A 19,403-nucleotide genomic window follows, 5' to 3' on the forward strand; every position below is an offset into this window, starting at 1 on the left:
CAAGCCACAAACCGAGAAAGGGTTAAGTCCATGTAAACACTGGAATGGTTAATGACTAACGAGAGAGAAGGGGAATAATCCAGTGTATGCTGTTATGTAACACAAAAACAAACACATAAATAATCACTCTCTGTCAGCCACAAAGTTTCTGAACAAGTTTTTACTACCATAAATATTCCTCAACAGTACTTTTACCCAACAGAAATCGCGCGGCTGTTAAAACAAATTTATTACAGTCTCACGTGCGAAACATTTCATTTATATTCCTACACAAAGACAACTCATCTGACCAGACATAAATACACCAGCACAAACCATAAAGTGTTTCCTAATACTCGTCACATTTCCACATCCGCTGCAACACAAGTGAGAAAAAAATCCCTTTTCCATCTGGCTTAAAAATTATTAATCGCACGTAATGAAGCCATAAATGTTAATCAGACGATAGCCTCGCTCTGGTCAGGGGCCAGCTTAGCGAAAGAGAATAATCAGTGGCTTCTCTGGGAGGCAAGAAAGGCAGCGCAGGTGTTGCAACTTATGCAAGCTCGGCAATTGACTGTGGTTTGATGAAAGCGTCAAAGGTGTATCAATAATTTAAAGCCAGCCAATCAGCGACAAGACATGGCGCAGGTAATATGGGTATGGTGGGTACGGGACAGCCGCAAGACGTGGAGTAGTGGAGGAGAGGTACACGGGCTCCAGTCTGGGCTATGGTAAGATAGGAGAGGGGGGAATTATCTATGCGTGTGTGTGTGAGAGAGACAGTTTCAATACCAATGACAAGAGAGAAAGAGTGTGGTAGTACAGAGGGCATAAAAACAGTTTTGGGAAGAACAGACAGGAAAGAGCTGCAAATTATATTGTTGGTGGAATGGATGCAGAGTGTATGTTTATCAGTGTATATGTATTCCAAGACCTTTTTTGCCTCAAGAAAAAGGAAACTAGCGATGAAGTTGATGTTACTAAAGACGCGTCACGTGTGTACAGTTCCAGTCACTCGTTTTCCCTCGATCTTTTCTACCGAAACAACTTCTCACAACGTTCGACCATCTCATACCCCCGCCCCTCCATCACCCCCTCGATCCTTCACACCTCCTCGTACACCAGGTGAGACGACAGACAAGTAAATCACCGCTTACCTGCCCCGCACACGTCAGTCGACGGCAGAACGGCGCCCTGCAGACCCACGGCGATGCTCGGCGCATCCGGCAGAGCGACCGCTGCTGCTGCTGCTGCTACCACGGAGGCGCTGTGGGCATTCATATTCAAATCACCCTCCATCGTGGGACGGGGTGGCCGAGGAGCAGTGAAGCAAAGGAAGAGATGTGGAGGAAGCTGGAGGAGAGCGCGCCACACACGGTAACACTCGGGCCGGTAGTTGGGACAAGTCAGACCGCACGGGGCTCAGTCCGCTGCAGTGTCACACGGTTGGCGAGGGCGCGGGAACTGTCCTCGTGCCTTTATCGGCTCGCGTTGAGACGAGAGGTGAGTGCGAGCGCTCAGGGGGAGAGGGGGTGGTTGGGGAGGAGGGAAGAGGAGGGCTGAGTGGGACCGCGTGTAGCCACGGCCACGCGACGGCAGGACGGCGGCTGTCCTCGACACTTTGCGTCATTGCCAGCCCAGGACATCATCGGGTGAACAACTGACAGGAGAAAGAGAGAAATTCAGGAGAAGGTATGGAGGAGGGGGACGGGAGGATACCAGAAGATGGCAGAAGGGAGATGAGCGTGGGGAAACTTCACAGGTGGACACGAGCTGGCCTCGCGCACGTTGTCAGGGGAGCTCGAGCGCAGGTGTGTGTGGATATCACCGTGCACGTTGGCACTTGTTGGCTTTTGCTTCTTTCTGATCGAATACGTGTGTGCGCCTGTGCTCGTACATTTGAGTCTGTTTTGTGTGCATGTGTGTGTGTATCTGTGTTCAAGTATGTTTGGATGTTTGTTTGTGTTACAAGAATGCAGGAATAAGAGCGCGTGTTTGTCTACGTGTATATTCGTAATAAGTAAGTTTATTAAAACACTTTCTCAAGCGCGAGCGCGCCCATTCACACACTTAAAATCAAAACAAACAAAATTAAGCGTGTGTGTGGCTTACAACTGACAGTTTTCACTAATCTTTGCTATTGTCCAGCCTGTAGACCGGACGAGGGGTTCAATCACTGTGAGCGCGTTCTCAATGTTTGTTTTACATCTCCAACACCTATTCTTCCATTCCTCTATCAACACTTTTAAGCGATATTTGTTGTTTGTTTCGCTGTAAGTCACGACCACAGTATTTGTGCTGGATTTATTTTCCTGCTGCTTTTTATGTTCTCTTTTCTCTATCCATCTTCTCTCTCTCACACACACATAAAAACACATCACATGTTGTTATCCGGGTGTTGTGTCTGTTAGTCTTACCATTGGCAAGTGCACTTTATACCGCATGAACCTTCCTTCGCTTTTTTTTTTTTTTTTTTTTTGGGTTTTTTTTGTTTTTTTGTTTACTTTTTCATCCTTAAATACTTAACTTTGTAACCACAATGGTGGTTGTTCTCGAGTAAGTGTATTTTAGTACAGGACAGGGTCGCGACCTAAGAGTTGCAAGCATCTCAGTTATTTTTAACTTGTTTGTTTATCTGTTCGAAAGAGAAAGAGGAGGGGAGGGATTGCAATGTGGGTGTGCATATGAGCAAGGTGCCCACACCAGCAGCTCGATACAATCTTGGCAATTAGAATGGAATGAAGAGGGTCGGGTAGCTCATCGCCTGCCATGTATATAAAAAGGAATCATCCACCAAAAAAAACTAAAATAAACAATAACAGTGAGATAAACGTGCCAGCCTGTAAACAGAATTTACGAGGTAAAATAACAGAAAAAATGCCGAAAGGTCCTTGGCAGGTGTGACGTACACGTAATCAATTCCGTCAGCTGCGCATGCGCGCCCTTGTCGAAATTCATCTGGGCACGAGAGTAACACGAGACCATCTGCTACTTGCCGGTGATGTTTGAGAACTAACGGCATCGTGTGCAGTGCGTTTAGGTGAAACACTCCCACACCATCATCAACAACAACAACAACATCGTTGTCTTCTTGTCCCTGCTTGCACAATAAGCCCTCTTCGTACGACTGTCAGCCCACAGACCCCGTGCAGTACCCGGGGTGGTATTCAAGTAAATATTCCACCTTATTATTTTATAAGCCACTTCCAACCTGCTAAGGGCGACTACCAACTATATCAGGGGGAGATAAAAGAGAAGGAAAGGGTTGGGTTCCACATTGCAGGCTTCTGACCCATTGAATGCTGGTTTTATTTACTATTATGCAGCTTAAGATATGAAAAATATCATCGTGATTTACAGAATCCGCGAAGATGGCTTTACTGCCTCTCAGTCCTCGTGACACGAGGGTTTAAAAAAGGCGAGAACTGGACACGACACAAACCAGCCCTCGCCAACAACCACTCACTGATCTTGGAACAGATTTTAACAAGAGAGACAAGACTGTTCCTGCTCCCTAAGGAGAGGCTGTGGAACCAAGAGATGAAAGAACAGGCGATGAGGCTCAGTGAAGGACTGAGAGCCCCGAGTGAGGATGACAGAGCTGACAAAGACCCGAGTGTCAGCAGGAGGTGTAGGCGTACCGGCTCTTACTGAGGATCAGGTCAGTGTTGATGTCCTATCTAAGCTGGTTAGCGAAGAAAGTGCCTACATACCTACAAGAGTTGACTATCTGGATGGCATCAGAACGGATAGTGCTGATGACTTCATCAGGTTTGTTCGTCCCAAAGTCAAAGATCATTTCTTTGTTTTTTGAGGCGTTGTTCAAGGAAATGTTCGTCACAACAATGTACATAGTCTTATGTGTCTGTTATTCTGTCAGGTATTCACTGGTGGACACTGCTGCCACAAACTAGAGTACGGTGGGTGGGTATTTGCGTACACGCGTGGGGTAGAGGGTTTGGGTAGAGGAGGTTAGTAGCAACCTACGTTGTCTCCGCTTTTTCCTGTTAGTCTGCTTCCTCTCCTTTTATTCTTTCATTGCTCCCTCCCTCTGTTAACACCAACATGTTGCGTTACAAGAACTTCTTTGGAGCTTAATAAAGCTGTTTGGTTAACTAATGTGTCATGACCTTTCTGACCTAGCCACACACGCCACCTCTCTGGTGGACAACCCTGAATTTCTACCCATTGCCCGCGTGCAGAATAGCTTATGGCTGTCATGCATTCTCAATTCTTTACATGTTCTTTAATGTCTTGTAGGGCTTCTGGTCTGTTGCTTTAAACGTCTACAGTCTTCTTTTGTCAATCATCATCTTATCGTATCTCATACCTCCTCACAGATTCTCTCTCTCTCACACACGCACGCGCCTCGTTTCCACGCGCAGTTCTAAAAGACAATGCCAATATGACTTTCAAAAAAGAAGACATTAACGACTAATTCAATTTTTGCTCTCAAACACGTTTTGCCGAGCGACGCTTCAGGATCTGACGGAAACCAAACGTCAGGAAGCCATGCAGTGCCAAGAGTTGAGGGCCCTGGGATAAAAATCTCCCGCGAGAGTTAAGGGCCCTGTAAACTGGCGGCCCTTACCGTGGTGTCCAAAGCCACCGTTACAAATGTCAGGCTGTGTGGAAACACGTGTCGCTGATGTAATGCGAACGCTAGCAAACGATCGAACACTTGCGTCTGCCATTCGCATTATCTCCCTTGATCTCTCGTTTTCTCGCTTGTAGCGCGTGTTGGTTAGTGCGCTCGACTGCAGAGTAAAAAAGTCGCTGGTTCGAGGTCTCTTAGGTCTGCCCACCCTGCAGCTTCTTATCAGATAAAGGTCACTGATTATATCAGGGGAAATAAAATAGAAGGAAAGGGTTAGCTCTACCTTCCACGTGCCTTGCCCTAAACACGGTGAACCGCTTACCTTTATGGCCATTCGGCTATTAGATTTTTTTCACTGAGGAATACTTATATTTAAAGTGTGTTAATCCTTCATCTGCAGTCTGGGTTAGTCTCTCACACCTCACTCCCCAATCGCTTGACCGTTTATAAGTGATCAAAATGTAAAATCTTGGAATGTTTTGAACATTTCTGACGATTGTGACATCCACCCACATACATCACATTCCTCATCAACAAGTATCCTGTCTGTATGCCTGCGTGCGTGTGAGCCTCATTCCTTCAGTTTAACATTCATTATCTATCTTCCTGTCGTGTGGGTGGGGATTGTCTTACTTTACTCAACTCGTGACACTCGCTTGTATTACAAACTCTCCGCTGACTGGGAGACTGCAGCAGCTTAGACCAACACCGCAAATAGTTCAGAGAATAACCGAGAAAACTCTAGCCCTCGTTCAAATCTCCAACTCCAAGCGCAGACAACCGCGACACAGCTTGCAAGTCACGAACACTTGGACAGATCCTTATCAGGCAAATGGACTCTAAGCACAGAGGGTTTTAGGCAAATTTGAAATTATCTCCCCTAGAAACTCTCCTCGTCCAAACGCCCTGACTCAGAACATCCGGAAGGCTGCTTCACTGCGGTCCTTCCGAGCAGCGAGCGCCCCCTATTGGCAGCAGTGTCATCCAGCTCATATTTTATGAACTACAAGAAATGAAAGTCATATAAATGATTGAGCACTCTGTAATTGCAGTTATCCTAACACATGAGCCACTGCGCCGCTGGACTCAATGGGAGACTAATTTGTGGAACCTCTCTCTTTTTCTTCTGTCTCTGTATCTCTTTGTCTCGCCATTTCTGTCTCTGTCTCTCTCTGCGGAGTGTGTGTCCTCGGGGTGTGTGTTTGTCTTTTTCTGTTCGCGGAATCTCTCTCTGGGTGGTGTTAGTACCCAGTGTCCGTGTAGAAGTGATTGACCGGAAAACTCTCACATCGTTCTCACCCTCGCTGAACACTTTTTTTTGTAGAGAAACACAGACTATGAACACATTCGACAACATATACAACCAAAGACACCATAGTTTCCTTTCAATTGTAAATTGCAAGTACAGGACACGTGAAAGGCGGAGTACAGGTCAGTGGATAAACACTGGTCACGAGGTGCTTCAAAGAGCTAAGGTTCATCTTTAGCTTACAAAACCCTCGCACAAGCCTCATGGACACAAACATAACTATACGAACATACATTCACATAAACACGCATTCGCCCACCTTTTCGACCCCTCTCTCGACTCATGTTACCTACCTACCCCTATCCCCCACCGACCTCCACACACACAAAACGAATTCACAGTCCACGTGGAGACTCGTGCACGCACGCGCGAATGACACAGCGCGACTTTTCCGGTTGGCGAAAAAATCGAGAGAAGGACAAAATGGAAAATTAAAACTTCGGAAAAGTAATTTCAGAACTTTTCGTCTAATTTCTTACTGCCGCACACATTTTTGAAGGGAAAGAGAGAAAAAGAAAAAAAAATCAGGAAAAGAAAGAAAATAGGTCGACGAAGCAGTCACCGCCTGCTGCCGACCACGAAGCCGGCAGAAAGCAGTTGGTTCTCTGGTTGTTTGTTTCAGATGGGCCTGACAACCCCATCTTCTTTTCCATGGGCCCAGGCCGAGCCACCAAAGGTCAATTTTTCCATTACGTTGCGAGCTCTCCGATTGAATAAGCTTCCCCCTGTCCCCGGCCCCACGAGGAACCGAATCAGCATTCTGACTGGCTCTCAATTATCACCCACAGCTTATTACGAGTAGGCGAAGGCAATGGAAGAAGGGCTTTAAAAAAAACTGTAGGAGGGGAAAAAAAAGTACAGTTGCGTACCCGAGCTGAAGGGTAAGATCTGGCGCAGATTGGTCACTGAGCATGCAATTACACCTAGCATGATGAGAATACGGCGGGAGGCAGGCTGCAGCACTCGCCCCTCGTGCGCGAGACGTTATAAATATGTATTGAAACAGACTTTAAACCTCAATAACGCCGCTCGGCAGAAAGAAAATGGCGGTAAAGCTATTTAATACTACAGCGATACGATCAAAAGCAGGCTGCGATTTTTTTTTTTCAGTTGCCTGTTCCAAATTGCCTAGACTTGTTAGCCATGTTGCCAAGAGTGAAAGTAATCGCTCTAATATTTTTTTACACACAGACAAGCACACGAACTGACACACAGTAACATTAGCGTGTACATTAGTGTCGAAACTACTAATATAATAATTTCACACATATGGACGGGAGGACACACACACATACGAAGAACTATCAGTTGTTTTCTTGGTCTCAACAATTATTTTTTTTTCTTCCCAAACCACAGACATCCTCATCCACGTATTTGAATGTATGCTCATCTGTTTACATACACATACATCAATAAACACACAAACTGAAGCGGACGCACGCGCCGGTCCCACGTGCTACCCTCCCCGCTCGTGCACACGGGCAAAGGTAAAAAAGGTCTCGCGTCATCTGGCAGGACAGGCATCTGCCTGCAACCTGCGTGTGATCGATTTGCGCGCGGGGGCCACTGGGAAGTGTAAGCTCATTAACACTGTCAAAGACAACCGCCCGTCGCGCGTGAGGTGGAAGCTGCCTGTAACTGACTTAGTCACACCTGGCCAAATGCAACTGACATATTAGGTTATCTGCAACCTAGACAAAGGGCTGCAATCTCATGAATTTAAATATAGCTTTAGCATAAGTAGCTGTAATCTGTTACAGTGGCGCCCCCTTGATGGAAAGTAGGGAAGTACCGGTACTCTGTTCTGCCGAGGGCAAGTCGACTTTGCGATGTTGAAACAAAATGGTTGAATCAACTTGGGTTGTTAAGTTTGGGGAAAAATATATTCTCACAAACCTTTCCTTGAATTTTATTTTACTCATGCTGTACTCATCTTTCTCTGGAGCACTAGGTGAAGCCCTGGACGGAAGTTTATGCAAGCGATCTAAGAGCTCCCATTGGCTATTAACAACTAAAGGTTACCGTGAGCACTTTGACCTCTTTCTGTGAATAGTGATTTGTGTAGACCTATATATCACGAACGGAGGGGTCGGTGGATACAAGTACCACTCATTTTGAAATTATTTTGTACACTTGCATACTTTAAGTGCAAGGAACAGGTCTAAATAGTGATCCACAACACGCATAAGCAGAAGACATGAACGAGGCTTCTCGTGCAATTTCAAGGCAGCAGTCTGGGCTGTGTTACCGGGTGAGAAGCGATCCATCGTCCGCCGAGGGCCGAGCACTCTGCACGCGACGTGCAATGAAGCTGTCGGCCATCCAGGCAGGTGGTGTCCGCGAGCCAGTCCCCGATGACTCAGCGGGTGACAGTAGCGAGGAGGCCACGTAGAATTCGTAGCGACAGGTGAGACCGGAGACTAACAGCCCAGCCATCTTTCTGTCACAGTCCCACGTGTCACTGGGTGCTGTCCTCGAACCAGCTGCCTTAATGGCTCCCAATATTGCTTCGTAGTCGCTCGTTTTCGATCTTACCTTCTCCCCAGTCCTTGTCCAAACATAAAAATGCCCATTGAGCCCCTTCACCTTGTGAAACGTAAGGACATATTTATGTAAGGGGAAGTAAGAAGGTCCCACAGTTCACCTTCGACTGGAGGAGCGCACAAAGAAGTAGTCGTCTAACTAACGGACGGGGACATCTGCAAGGGCTGTAACCAAGCGTTCAATTGTCAACACTGGTGTGAGAGTTCAATGTTCACTTCTCACCACGCTGTGAGAGTTGTAACATTTTAATCACATTTAGTATCATCATCATCATGAGTGACTCATCATGCTGCCAGTGTCATCATCATCACTCACTGAGTGGCTGATCCCATGTCATCAGTGTCATCTTGACACCTTGTGAACATATCCCACGTGACACAACAGACTTACCGTGATTCTCTGTGACACCAACTTCTCCTTATTCCTCTCTCGTCCTTTAATGGTCCTGATGGACTCTCCTTGAGGCTCTGCACATGACATTAACAACACATAAATTCACGAGGAGATTCAATATGATTTTTTTTCATAAGATTCGTTGCCTTCAGCCTTTTAGTTTAATATCTTTGTATGAACAGTTAGTTATCTTGACCGTTAGGGAAAGCTTTGATCTCCATGGGTGGTAAATTATTTTCATTCTTCCCTCGTGTCACACTAACATCTCTCTCTCTCTCTTGTGTGAGTTGTGTTCAATTTCTGTATTGTTGAAGCCATATGGACTAAAACAATAAATACTTTCGCTCTGGTTTTTTGTTCGTTCTTTTTCTCTGTGTCATTTTTTCCCCATCCTTTCAATGGACACACATATATAAATATTTATTCACTATATCAGTTATATATTAAATTTTGAATCAGTTTAGGGTTTCTACATCCCTTTTCTTAATTATACCTCGGGTATTTACAGGAAAAATTATTTTATATCGAAAATCGTTTTTAAGTAATGGGTGTATTGATTGCGTGCCATTAATTTTAAACCCTCAACAAATAATTGGAACTTTGTTTTTTATCATTTGGGTGTGGTGGGGGGTATATCCTTTAAGTCAGAATATGCACTTATACTCTTAAAAGACACAATCATTCAGAACTCGCTTTCTTTTATATTTTTTGGTACCTTGTTACTGAACTTTTACCTGTCGAGGTCAAGTCCATCTCACTCCACTGCTGTCTCTTGTTTACAATTTTAAAAATTACTTTCTTTAAATATTTAGTTTTGATGAACAGGATAGACATTCTGGTCCTGATATACGAGTAGGAAGAACATCTTAAAAAACCCTAAGACAATCCACCTCACAGTTACCAAGCAAGAGGGTCACGCAAGTCATTCACTTTGCACGTGACAACATGCGCTCGAGTCTCAGGGGAGACAACAGCGTAAGTTCAACGTCTGGTTCTGCAGAGAGAAAATTAATTCGCGAAGTGCATTTTTGTCTCGCATTCTATATGCTAGTCTTAATTATTAATTAATTGCACATTAATTTCGCACATTCATGTTTTCACTCTTGTATGTGGGAGAAAAAAAAAACCGAACGCCAGATCCTGTCCGGTGTGACATCAGCTGATCGCAAATCTTCATCATTATTGGTTGGATTGTGTGTGTAAATGTTCTGGTGAAGTGACTGAAGACATCAAGACACCGAGCAATGAAGATACAAGCCTCAGTGTACCTGCCTGAGCAACCAGCTCTAACCTCAGACCGCGAACTTCCATTTCTACTGGACTACTGACTCAGGTCACGTGATCCAGCAAGTCCCATACACTAGAACTATCTTCCAAATGTTGACATAACTACTGTAAATACACCAACACTTTCTGTAAACTTAAATTGTTTTCGTATACATTTGTTTTGAACTTAAAACTTTAACTCTAGAATCGATGAACATTGGACAAATAAGTTGTTGAGCACGCGCACACACGTGACAGCATTCTACTGCAAGGACTTGACTATCTTACGCCTCAAAACATTTGGCCAAGTGTGACAAAGTTGTTTTTTTTTAATAACCGTCACATAAAAGCTTTGCCAAACTTCACCCATGTTTGTTCTTTGGGTCCTTTGGGCGATATTCACTCACAGGACATCCGTGACTAAGAGCGGGTAACTCATCAACGGCACGCGCACGAATCTGCCTGTCAAGTCGCGTCACGTGTCGGCGCTAGTCGGGTATGTGACCAGCGGGCTTGGACAACCTTTAGCACCATGCTAGCACTACTCTACACCAGTGTCCCATGTCGACTGCTCGCTGACGCGATGCTACATGCCGAGACCGACACCGCCCTCGACGAACCCCAGGACGAAGGTCGAGCCTGTAATATCCAGTGATAGAGTTTCTAAAGTGTGTTGGGGGGAGAGAAATAAAACCATCCACTCACCGTACCTGTCCACAAGTGTGTCCGATCATTAGCTTTATGTTCTCCTTGCCGAAGGCGTGTGAAATCTTGCAGCTTAAGTTGGGATTTAGAGCACGAAAAGCACGGGCAGACCCTCCAGACCCACGCCCTTCTTCTTCTGTTGCTGCTGCTGCTGGTGTGTTTCCGTGATGATGACAAGAGTTTGGCGATAGGCACGGCTGTCTCAGTCAAGACAGGCTCCCATGGTCCCTGCGTATTGCTTTTAATGCTGCCACTCTCTCGCCGCCAGGGGGCACTAGCAGGCGCTCCATATTTACATTCAGGGGGAGAGAGGAAAAAAAAAACACCCACTCGCAAGCGCTGGAATCCGCCATCGCCGCAATCAGGTTGCCTGCCCATTTATTTGTCTTTCAAAACTAAAGAACCGGTGTGTTGAGCGTAATGCATCTCGGGAAACAGCCACTGCACGATTGCTGACGAAAGGCGGAGATGAGCTTAGGAAAGAGTGGGGAAGCGGGGCGGGGGAAGTGGGGCTGGAGGTGGATGGTGGTGGTGTAGAAGAACGAAGGATAGAAAGGCCCTGCAGTCGGCTCAACAACAAAAAGCATTCCCCTTCGCCTGCTTCCACACAGCTACACCCGCGGTAGTCCGCCATGTCTTCCCTGTAACTCTAACCCAGAGTTTCGCCTTGGGCCAAGGCACGTGGTAGCAGTTCGGCAACCGAGGCAAGGCTGCACCGAGGCGTTGTGAGCTGCGAGGGTACAACATAGATTGCGATCACGTGGGAGGGAGAGTTGGGGGGATGTTGCGGCGTGGATTGACGAAATTTTCACTGAAAAGGTTGTTGCAGGGAGGAATTATTAAGAAAAGGTTAGGTCAGCTCAAGTGAGAAGAGCGGAACGCCGCGTAAAGCCAACATTCAGAGGGCGGTACACGCCAAGCACTTTTCCAGAGGTGTGAGAGAAGAAGGGGAAAAACAAGTCAGTGACACATCATCAACAACAACAAAATGAAAAACAAATATAACAAAGTTTAAAAGAAAGAAATCTAAAATCTTTGGTTGTGAGCAGCTGCCATTACCAAACGGAAGCCATGTCTTTGGAGGAGGCGCGGAAGGAGCGAGGAGCTGGCCGGAAATTCCAATCTTCGATCTGATTTGATCGATAGCTGCGAACAGGCGATCATAGGTGAACTTGATTGTAGTTGTTGCATATCAGGATATGATTACAGGTGAAGGAGAGACAACATATCAGGGGCAAACATGTTGACAAGGAAAGGGGCTACTTCAGCAGCCAGCTCGGGTATCTGGATGTTGCAATAGTGTAACTAGAGCTGGTCACACATCATTAGTGCCGGTAGTTTAGAGGAAATATCGGGACTATCGCTTATCCATTGTTGTTAAAATAAACGGTATTAGTGGATGAGATTATCGCGGATCAGTAATGATGAAGAAAATTTTGATGGTAATAAATATCGGAGTAAAAGGTCAAATGCCCTCGACCACCCTCATCTTCATCCCCCTGCACTGTAAACTACTTTCATAGCCTTAAACCCTCCATTGTAAACCTGCTTCGCAGCCATAAAGTCTGCCTTGTAAACTAGTTTCACAGAGCCCTAAAACCTGCCTCGGAAACTCCGCAGCACTAAAGTCCACCACTGACGAGGATATAGAGACTATAGTCATTATCAAGATTCCTTGCTCGCGCTCGATAACATTTGTGTCGAGGCCAGAAGTGCAACCATTTTTCCTCATGCCACCTCACACACACACGCACGTACACCCGACTTGAGCTCTCCTCCCCACACTCCACCCACCCACTTACCCAGCATTAGAGCGCCTTCAGACAGGCTCGGAGATGGAGAGTGAGCGAGGAGCATAATAGTTCCCTTTTTTTACACGGGCTCCTGTGTGTGCCGCGGTCTCATCTCTCGCTAGCCATCTGTTAAAACAGATCCTATCACAATAAACATGGCGGATGCACTGTTTGCAAGCAGCTGCCTTCCGTACTGACAACCGTCCTTGGAGCTTTTCATTCTTTCACACAAGCGGCGCCGAGGCTTTTGAAGGCTGCTACTACCCGCCATCCCACTGCTTTATCTCGAGATCCGCTGGTGTTAAAATTGTTGGACGGCCACAGCGCCGCACTTGACGAGTGCGAGGCCCGACTGCAAGTGTAAATGAAGATTTCACATTCCCGTTCGGATATGAACCTAATGGAATTTACGAAATATGCAGCTTGCCGAGGGTTTGAGTAACCTCCAGCTTTGGGGGGATGGTGGCAAAGGCGAGGAGGAGGGCTAATGTGGTTGGGGGTGTTCTGCACAAGTATACAGCGATAGGGGAAGGGGGTAGGGAGGGCAAGGAAGGGGTATTCTAGACAGTATTCAGAGACTGTCTAATCGTAATGTACTTTCTGTGTCAGTTGAGAAGGAAACGGGAGAAGAAACGAGCGGGGGAATCAGGGAGGACAGACATGTCGCCTGTTTGTCTATTTTCTGTTTTACTGGGAAATAAAAAACAAGATATAACCTGTTTACTAAAGTTTGAGCGAGGAAAAAAAAAGAGGACTGAGATTTGTAAGCACTCGCATTTTATGTATATGTCTGAAAGACTGAGAGAGTTTGTTGTATGTGTATATGTGTGTGAGTGTGTGATAAACGTATTGTGTAAGAATGTCTTACATGTGTGTGATTCAGCGTGTACGTGTTATATATACACACATGCGTGGTGCGTGTGCTTTAATCTGTAGTTTTCCAAGAAATCAACTGTAACCGCCACTACCAATCTAACCATTTTCCAAACATCATCGACCCCACTATCATCAACAACAACACGACAAACACCACCAACACTACCATCACCGGCAGCTTACAGATTCTTTCTTCCTGGTGACACATTGACAACGGAACAGTGGATGTGGATGGGGTGGTGGGATCCACCCTGACTGTGTCACTGATGCTTGTCAAGCTCCACATCTCCTGCACTCTTCTCTACATTTCTTTCTCTTGTTCTTAATTTGTAATTTCCATTGTTAAGTTTTACCCGCGTTCGTTTCCTATGTTTCCTGTCCTTCTTTTTACCTTTTTTATTTCTTTCACATCTTTTTCTTACTATTTTCTTTATTTGACCAGATAAATTCACCATGAGAGCAACGCAAACTAATATTTTTCTTTGATTGCCAAGGCATCAGCTCTTATTGGAAAAGATTCAGAAATCGACCCATGAACAAACAAGGAAGACATTACGTTAATGGCAAAAATATGAAACCTAAAAAAAGAAACACGAATCCATTTTGGGAGCTAATTTGGACCATGCATGGATATTGTAATTTCAACGCGCCCAAAAAAGGAAATGAAGCAATTTCATTTGGAAAATTGGTCCTGAGCTCTGAAGAAGAGTTAATTTCCTGAAATCTTTTTCATCTTTTCTTACATGCATTATCAATCTAACTCTTTTGTGGGCTGAAAACACGAAAAGAATAAGAGCTGTGAAGATTTTGTGACTGGCTCCCGCGAGGCGACCTGAAGTTGGTTGATTTACATAGTCCGAAACGGATATTAGACGGGGAAATGTGTTGTGACTGAAGGGTTGACCTACCCCAGGAAAGAAAAACTTTCTATTAAAATGGGAAATGAGACACGAAATCCGACAGTACTGCGACTATGACTGTGAATGAGGCTACAGCGCCACCATTCCCGCCACGTGATGGCCTCCCCCTGCCAGAAGCTTGTCCACAGCGTTTTAATCAAACCTCGCCATTCTTGCCACCCTGTTCACAACGAGCGAACCTCCAGTTTCCAAACCGTGATTAAGCCGCAGTTCAAGTCCCTCCCTATCAGCAGTTTGACTTTCTTTCGTTCAGTGAAGGGAAAGGGGGTTCATCTACAATTTTCCAAACTTTCAGGTCCTTTTTGGTTGGTTTTCTTTTTTTTTTTTTTTTTTTTTGCCCACGTACTTGCTTCGGAACTCTTCTCTCATGGAGCAGCACGAAAGGTCATGGGGGTTTATCTCTTTTCACGTGGCCTATTCTCTTGAAGAGAGTTCCAGGCGGATAAATGTGACAAACGAATAATCTCCCTTGAAACTTATGGCGGCCGGCAGTCTTTCTAATTAAATCTAAAAGCCCTTCTTTCAGCCGTGCTTACCCCCGCCGTCCGCGTAACCTTTAATATCAGCTTCAACGAGGCAGAAACGAGGGCAGACACGTGACGTTGCCACGGAGGGGAAGTTTAATCTGATGAATTTATCAACATCCCCATTTGCTAATTCGCGGAATGCAGAGGACAGTAATAGCTGTGCAAAGTCATCAATCTGATGCGCACATCGATGTTTGCTTGCAAGGATTGCACGGGCCGGCAGAGGAGGGAGGCACGGACGGTCGGATCTCGGGTGTAGCCGGGCCTCGCCTCACTTCTCGCCTTCACTCGTCCGACCTCGACTTTTGGCTGAAGAGCAAGAAAGATGAACCTTGCAGTCTTTCTGTGTTCGCAGAGTGACAACATGATACTATTCAGTGATGAGTTTCCGAAACTTCTCCAAAGTTCCGGCTTGAAACAGTTTGAAATTTCTTCGTTTGAAATCTACAGCACTTCTATCATTTTCTGTTAATCTGCAGACCCATTAATCTTTCAGTTATGACCTTCTTGTGAATGTATGTTAATGTTTTCTCTTATGCTATCGCTGAGATAAAGAATTTTCTTTCTCTCAAGACGTCTATGCGCACCTTCATGGTGGTCTCAGTAAATGAGTTTGCATGAAGAAAGCTGACAGATCCCTTAAACTTAAAAAAAAAATTAAAAGCGAAAAACAACGAAGAAAAAAGTCCTGAAGTCATTACATAGCTCATTTAATAAAAATACATTTAATAAAACTAAACATTTGTTGGGTTTGAAAAAAATGTTGGTCATCGCGTGTCAGGCTTTGCCCTCAGGAGAACAGACTTGTATTTGTCACGAGAACTTCATTCATTATCATAAAGTTCAACATAAAACTTAAATTTCTAAAAGTTTTAGACTAAATAATGATTAGTCCTGCTTAGACTAAATATCTTTCTTGTTTGTGCTAACTTGTTCTCTCAGCAATTTCCCTTTTTTGTGGAGGCGCATGGTGTTCTATAATTTCTTGGCAGAAATGACTTATTCCTCTCGCGAGATCTTTGGATCGAAAAAGCTCGTTTTACACAAATATCTATAAATAGATATATGTGCCATTTTGGTATTAAAAAACCAATCTAAAGAAGCAGGTGGAGCATGCTGAATAACTTTTGGTATCGCTTTCACAGTAATCTCTTGACTATCTTTGACCTTTGCAGTCTGTACAGAGTTTGAAAAAAAACTAAGTATAACAACAAAATCATGCACTCCCACTTTTAAGATCCAGGTCATTTATTCTCAGTTTCACTTCCTGATCATTCATTCATAGTTTAACAGCGGGAACACACACTCCCAGTATAACATAATGGTACACTCTCACAGTCCAGAAACTATAACTGCCATTACTGACCATAACATAAGTCAAAGATAACATACACACAAGTTTAACAAAGGCTCCCAAAGTCAAGTTAGCGAAGTGAAAATGTTTTCCTTAAGAACTTGCTTAGAGTTTCTGATTATTTCTGGTCTGTTTACTATTTTACATGTGTGTACAGGTAGCGATCTTTGATTACAGAAAACACTTTAATCGTGGTTCTCTGATTTTATTACCGTGAATATTGGATGGTGTAATTAACTCTGAGATCAAATAAGAAAATATTAATGAAGACAAACTAACAGGTGGATAGATACAACCATCGAGTGGAATTAAAACGAACATTGAGTCACTGCATTGAGACACAAACCAAAATTTAACTTAGTCCCTGGCGGATGGACTTTTCCTTCCAGACACTATCCTGGCTGGTGAACACAGCTCACCATAAAAGCTACATGGAGAGTTTATAACATACTCCTAATAATTATTTCTATATGCTGCAGATCATGTCTCTATTTGCATAGTATTTTTGAAAAATGGAAAGAGTAACTGCAAATACAACAATTAACTTTTCCACCGAAAGTTTGTCCGGATACAATGAACCTTGAATGTCTTCGACCGCCGGCTACAATTTCCTGTTTTGGACATCCCATGCAAAGTTTCCAGACCCACCCACTTCCCCACCTTCATCCTTCACTTTTTCTTCTTCATCGCTGAGTTGCAACCATCAAGCTTTCTCTCTTCTTCACCGTTCGGTGGCAATCACCAAGCTGAAGGAAGGACGAGGCAGGGGGAGGGTGGAATCTATTGGGGCAGCATTAACCAATTTATCGAAATAAAATTCACAATGACAGCGCTCAAAGTCGTACATCGACACTGGAGTCCGGGAAATTTACACGAATCGATGCACTGAGCACACAGCCCGTCGTGGCCAGCTCCCTAAATCTGTCGCCATCCGCGGCGCGCGGCAGGGCGGCAGCCTCGCGGTGTTGACTCGCCGCTGATCCCCGCCAAACAACGGATGACTTACCGCACGGCTTCCGCGCCATATCGCAGCTGCCCATTCTCACGTCTGCAAACACGCTGGACATCAGCACTGTAGTCGAGCTCGGCAGGCTTTATCATGAATCACCGATTTCAATGTCATCAACTTCCATGCGGGGGCCTCGAGGCCATCTATCTGCCCTCGGCACTGCCGTAAAAATGCTTGCTGAGATCCCAAGAAATAAAGTACACAAACAAACAAATCATAAACAGATAGCTAAATGTCAGCTTTATAAACAAGGAGCAAGGCAAATAATGAAGCCAGAGAAGTTACACGTGTGCTTATTTATTGTTGGCTAAATTAATGTTGTAGTTTCATGAACAAACTGTCTTGAAGCCTCCTTCACTGGACACTGCCAGATTTGTTACTTTCTTTGCCATATCTTTTTACGGTTAATCGGAACTACGAAGACCTTTTTGGCCTGATCCAGACAATCCCAATAACAACTAAACAAAGTTAAGTGACATTGGCACAGCTATGAAACTTATTTATTTAAATCAAAATAACAAAAAAAAAAACTAGCAAGTTTTTTAATAAACACATTTTTTTCTTTGAACTGTAAAGCCTCGTATTCTGTTTCCGCTTCGCACAACTGTTTGTCAAACTGTTCTCCTTGGTGTTTCAGGGTTTTACATAATAATTTGTATATTTTGAGAAAGGGTTTGGGGCTTCAACAAAATGCCCTCATAAAGCCTCAGGCGTGTTTGGAAATGTCAGCAAGGGTTCTACCACATACCCGAAAATTTGCAAAAGGGAGTTGTTAAGGGAGTTGAGGCCAAAATATTGGAATAAACAATTTAAATCAAGTCTGTGGGTCTCTAAACAGAGTACATTCCGATCAGCGATAGAAACAGAATACTCGCTCAGTGATACCCTTAATTTCAGTCAAAGTTCATAAGCCACTTTCTAAGTCACGTGATGACGATCGTTGTATCTGTTGACATGGGGTGTTGCTGTTTACCACCCCATCTCCCTGTCCTATCTAGTCACACCGCAATATCTTAGCTCTGAACAAAAAAAATTTTGCAAGACCCTTGGGTATCTTCCTGCTAAACACAGAACACAGACATTCTGTAAAGATCCAGTCGGTGTGACCTGCGCATAAAGGTGATATCAGCATTTGGACATTTAAAAAAAAGAATCAGTGCTCAGAGAAGATGCCCGGATGAATGACGCAGCAAGACATAGCTCAATGAGCAAAAGTCTGATGCAGGGCTTAATACACAAGTGCGATCCCTACACCCAGACTCACCCCATCCACCCTAATACCGCAGAAAAGCAATCGAGAGAATATTTCTTTTGAAAAGAAACACAAGAGTACGTTAATGCACCCTGAAAGAAGAAACCTTTCAATAAAATGTGCCCGACATCCACGCCCATCGTGGGTCGGACCCCTCACTCCCCCTCCTGCTTCTAAAACTGCCGAGAAAATCTCATGTCACGGAGGGCAAGTCCAAGTAATCAAGATAACAGGGTTTAATTCACTTGCGAAGTTTACCAAGTTCGGTTTTCATTTTCTTATCAAATTAATTCGCTGGAAAGCTAAGCTTCACTATCTATACCTTTGGCTAGCCAAGCGCCTCTACTGCCACTGTCTCTCTCTCGCTCCGTCTCGCTCTGCACTGGTGTTTCACGGGATTACACTTTCAAACTTTGCCCCACTGTGATACTGCTGAATGAAAGTCATCAGTACAACTCTGGTCTTCGCGATTTCTTGTCTGAAGAGCTCTGTTCATGAGCGAATAACTCGGCCGTCGATCATCTAATAACAGTGCCACGCACGTCTCGTGAGTGGCCGCCCCTTGTTTATAAATCAACTTTATACCCTCCTTACATTTACTGGACACGACTACTCCCACCGTCAACCACACATTAAATTTCTGGCTGAGAGAGGATTGAAAGGGACAAGTCCAGTATAGCACGTGCATTTTAATCTACCCGGGTGTCAATCAATAGATTTTTCCTCTTTGGACACAGCCTCCTCACACCACCCTTTCATGTTTCCCTACCCTTGTACTTGCCAAGTGGAAATGTCAGAAGTCTTCTTGTTACATGTTTGTACATTAGAAATATTGTTCTGTGTATGTTAGAAAATTGAATGTATGTTTCTGTATCT

The 19,403-nt window shown here is 44.6% G+C and overlaps 1 protein-coding gene across 1 annotated transcript in view; it reads right to left on the bottom strand.

Moving 5' to 3' along the window:
* LOC112559048 (LIM domain only protein 3-like) overlaps nucleotides 1-1,467 on the bottom strand; it is an 88,020-nt gene extending 86,553 nt beyond the window's left edge. Inside the window, 1 exon segment of the mRNA XM_025229898.1 lies at nucleotides 1,140-1,467. Coding sequence (XP_025085683.1) covers nucleotides 1,140-1,281 — 142 coding nt within the window. The 5' untranslated portion in view covers nucleotides 1,282-1,467.
* Nucleotides 1,468-19,403: the final 17,936 nt, after the last annotated feature.

The sequence above is a fragment of the Pomacea canaliculata genome, linkage group LG3, assembly GCF_003073045.1.
Source record: "Pomacea canaliculata isolate SZHN2017 linkage group LG3, ASM307304v1, whole genome shotgun sequence".
In the NCBI taxonomy this organism is placed as follows: Eukaryota; Metazoa; Mollusca; class Gastropoda; order Architaenioglossa; family Ampullariidae; genus Pomacea; species Pomacea canaliculata.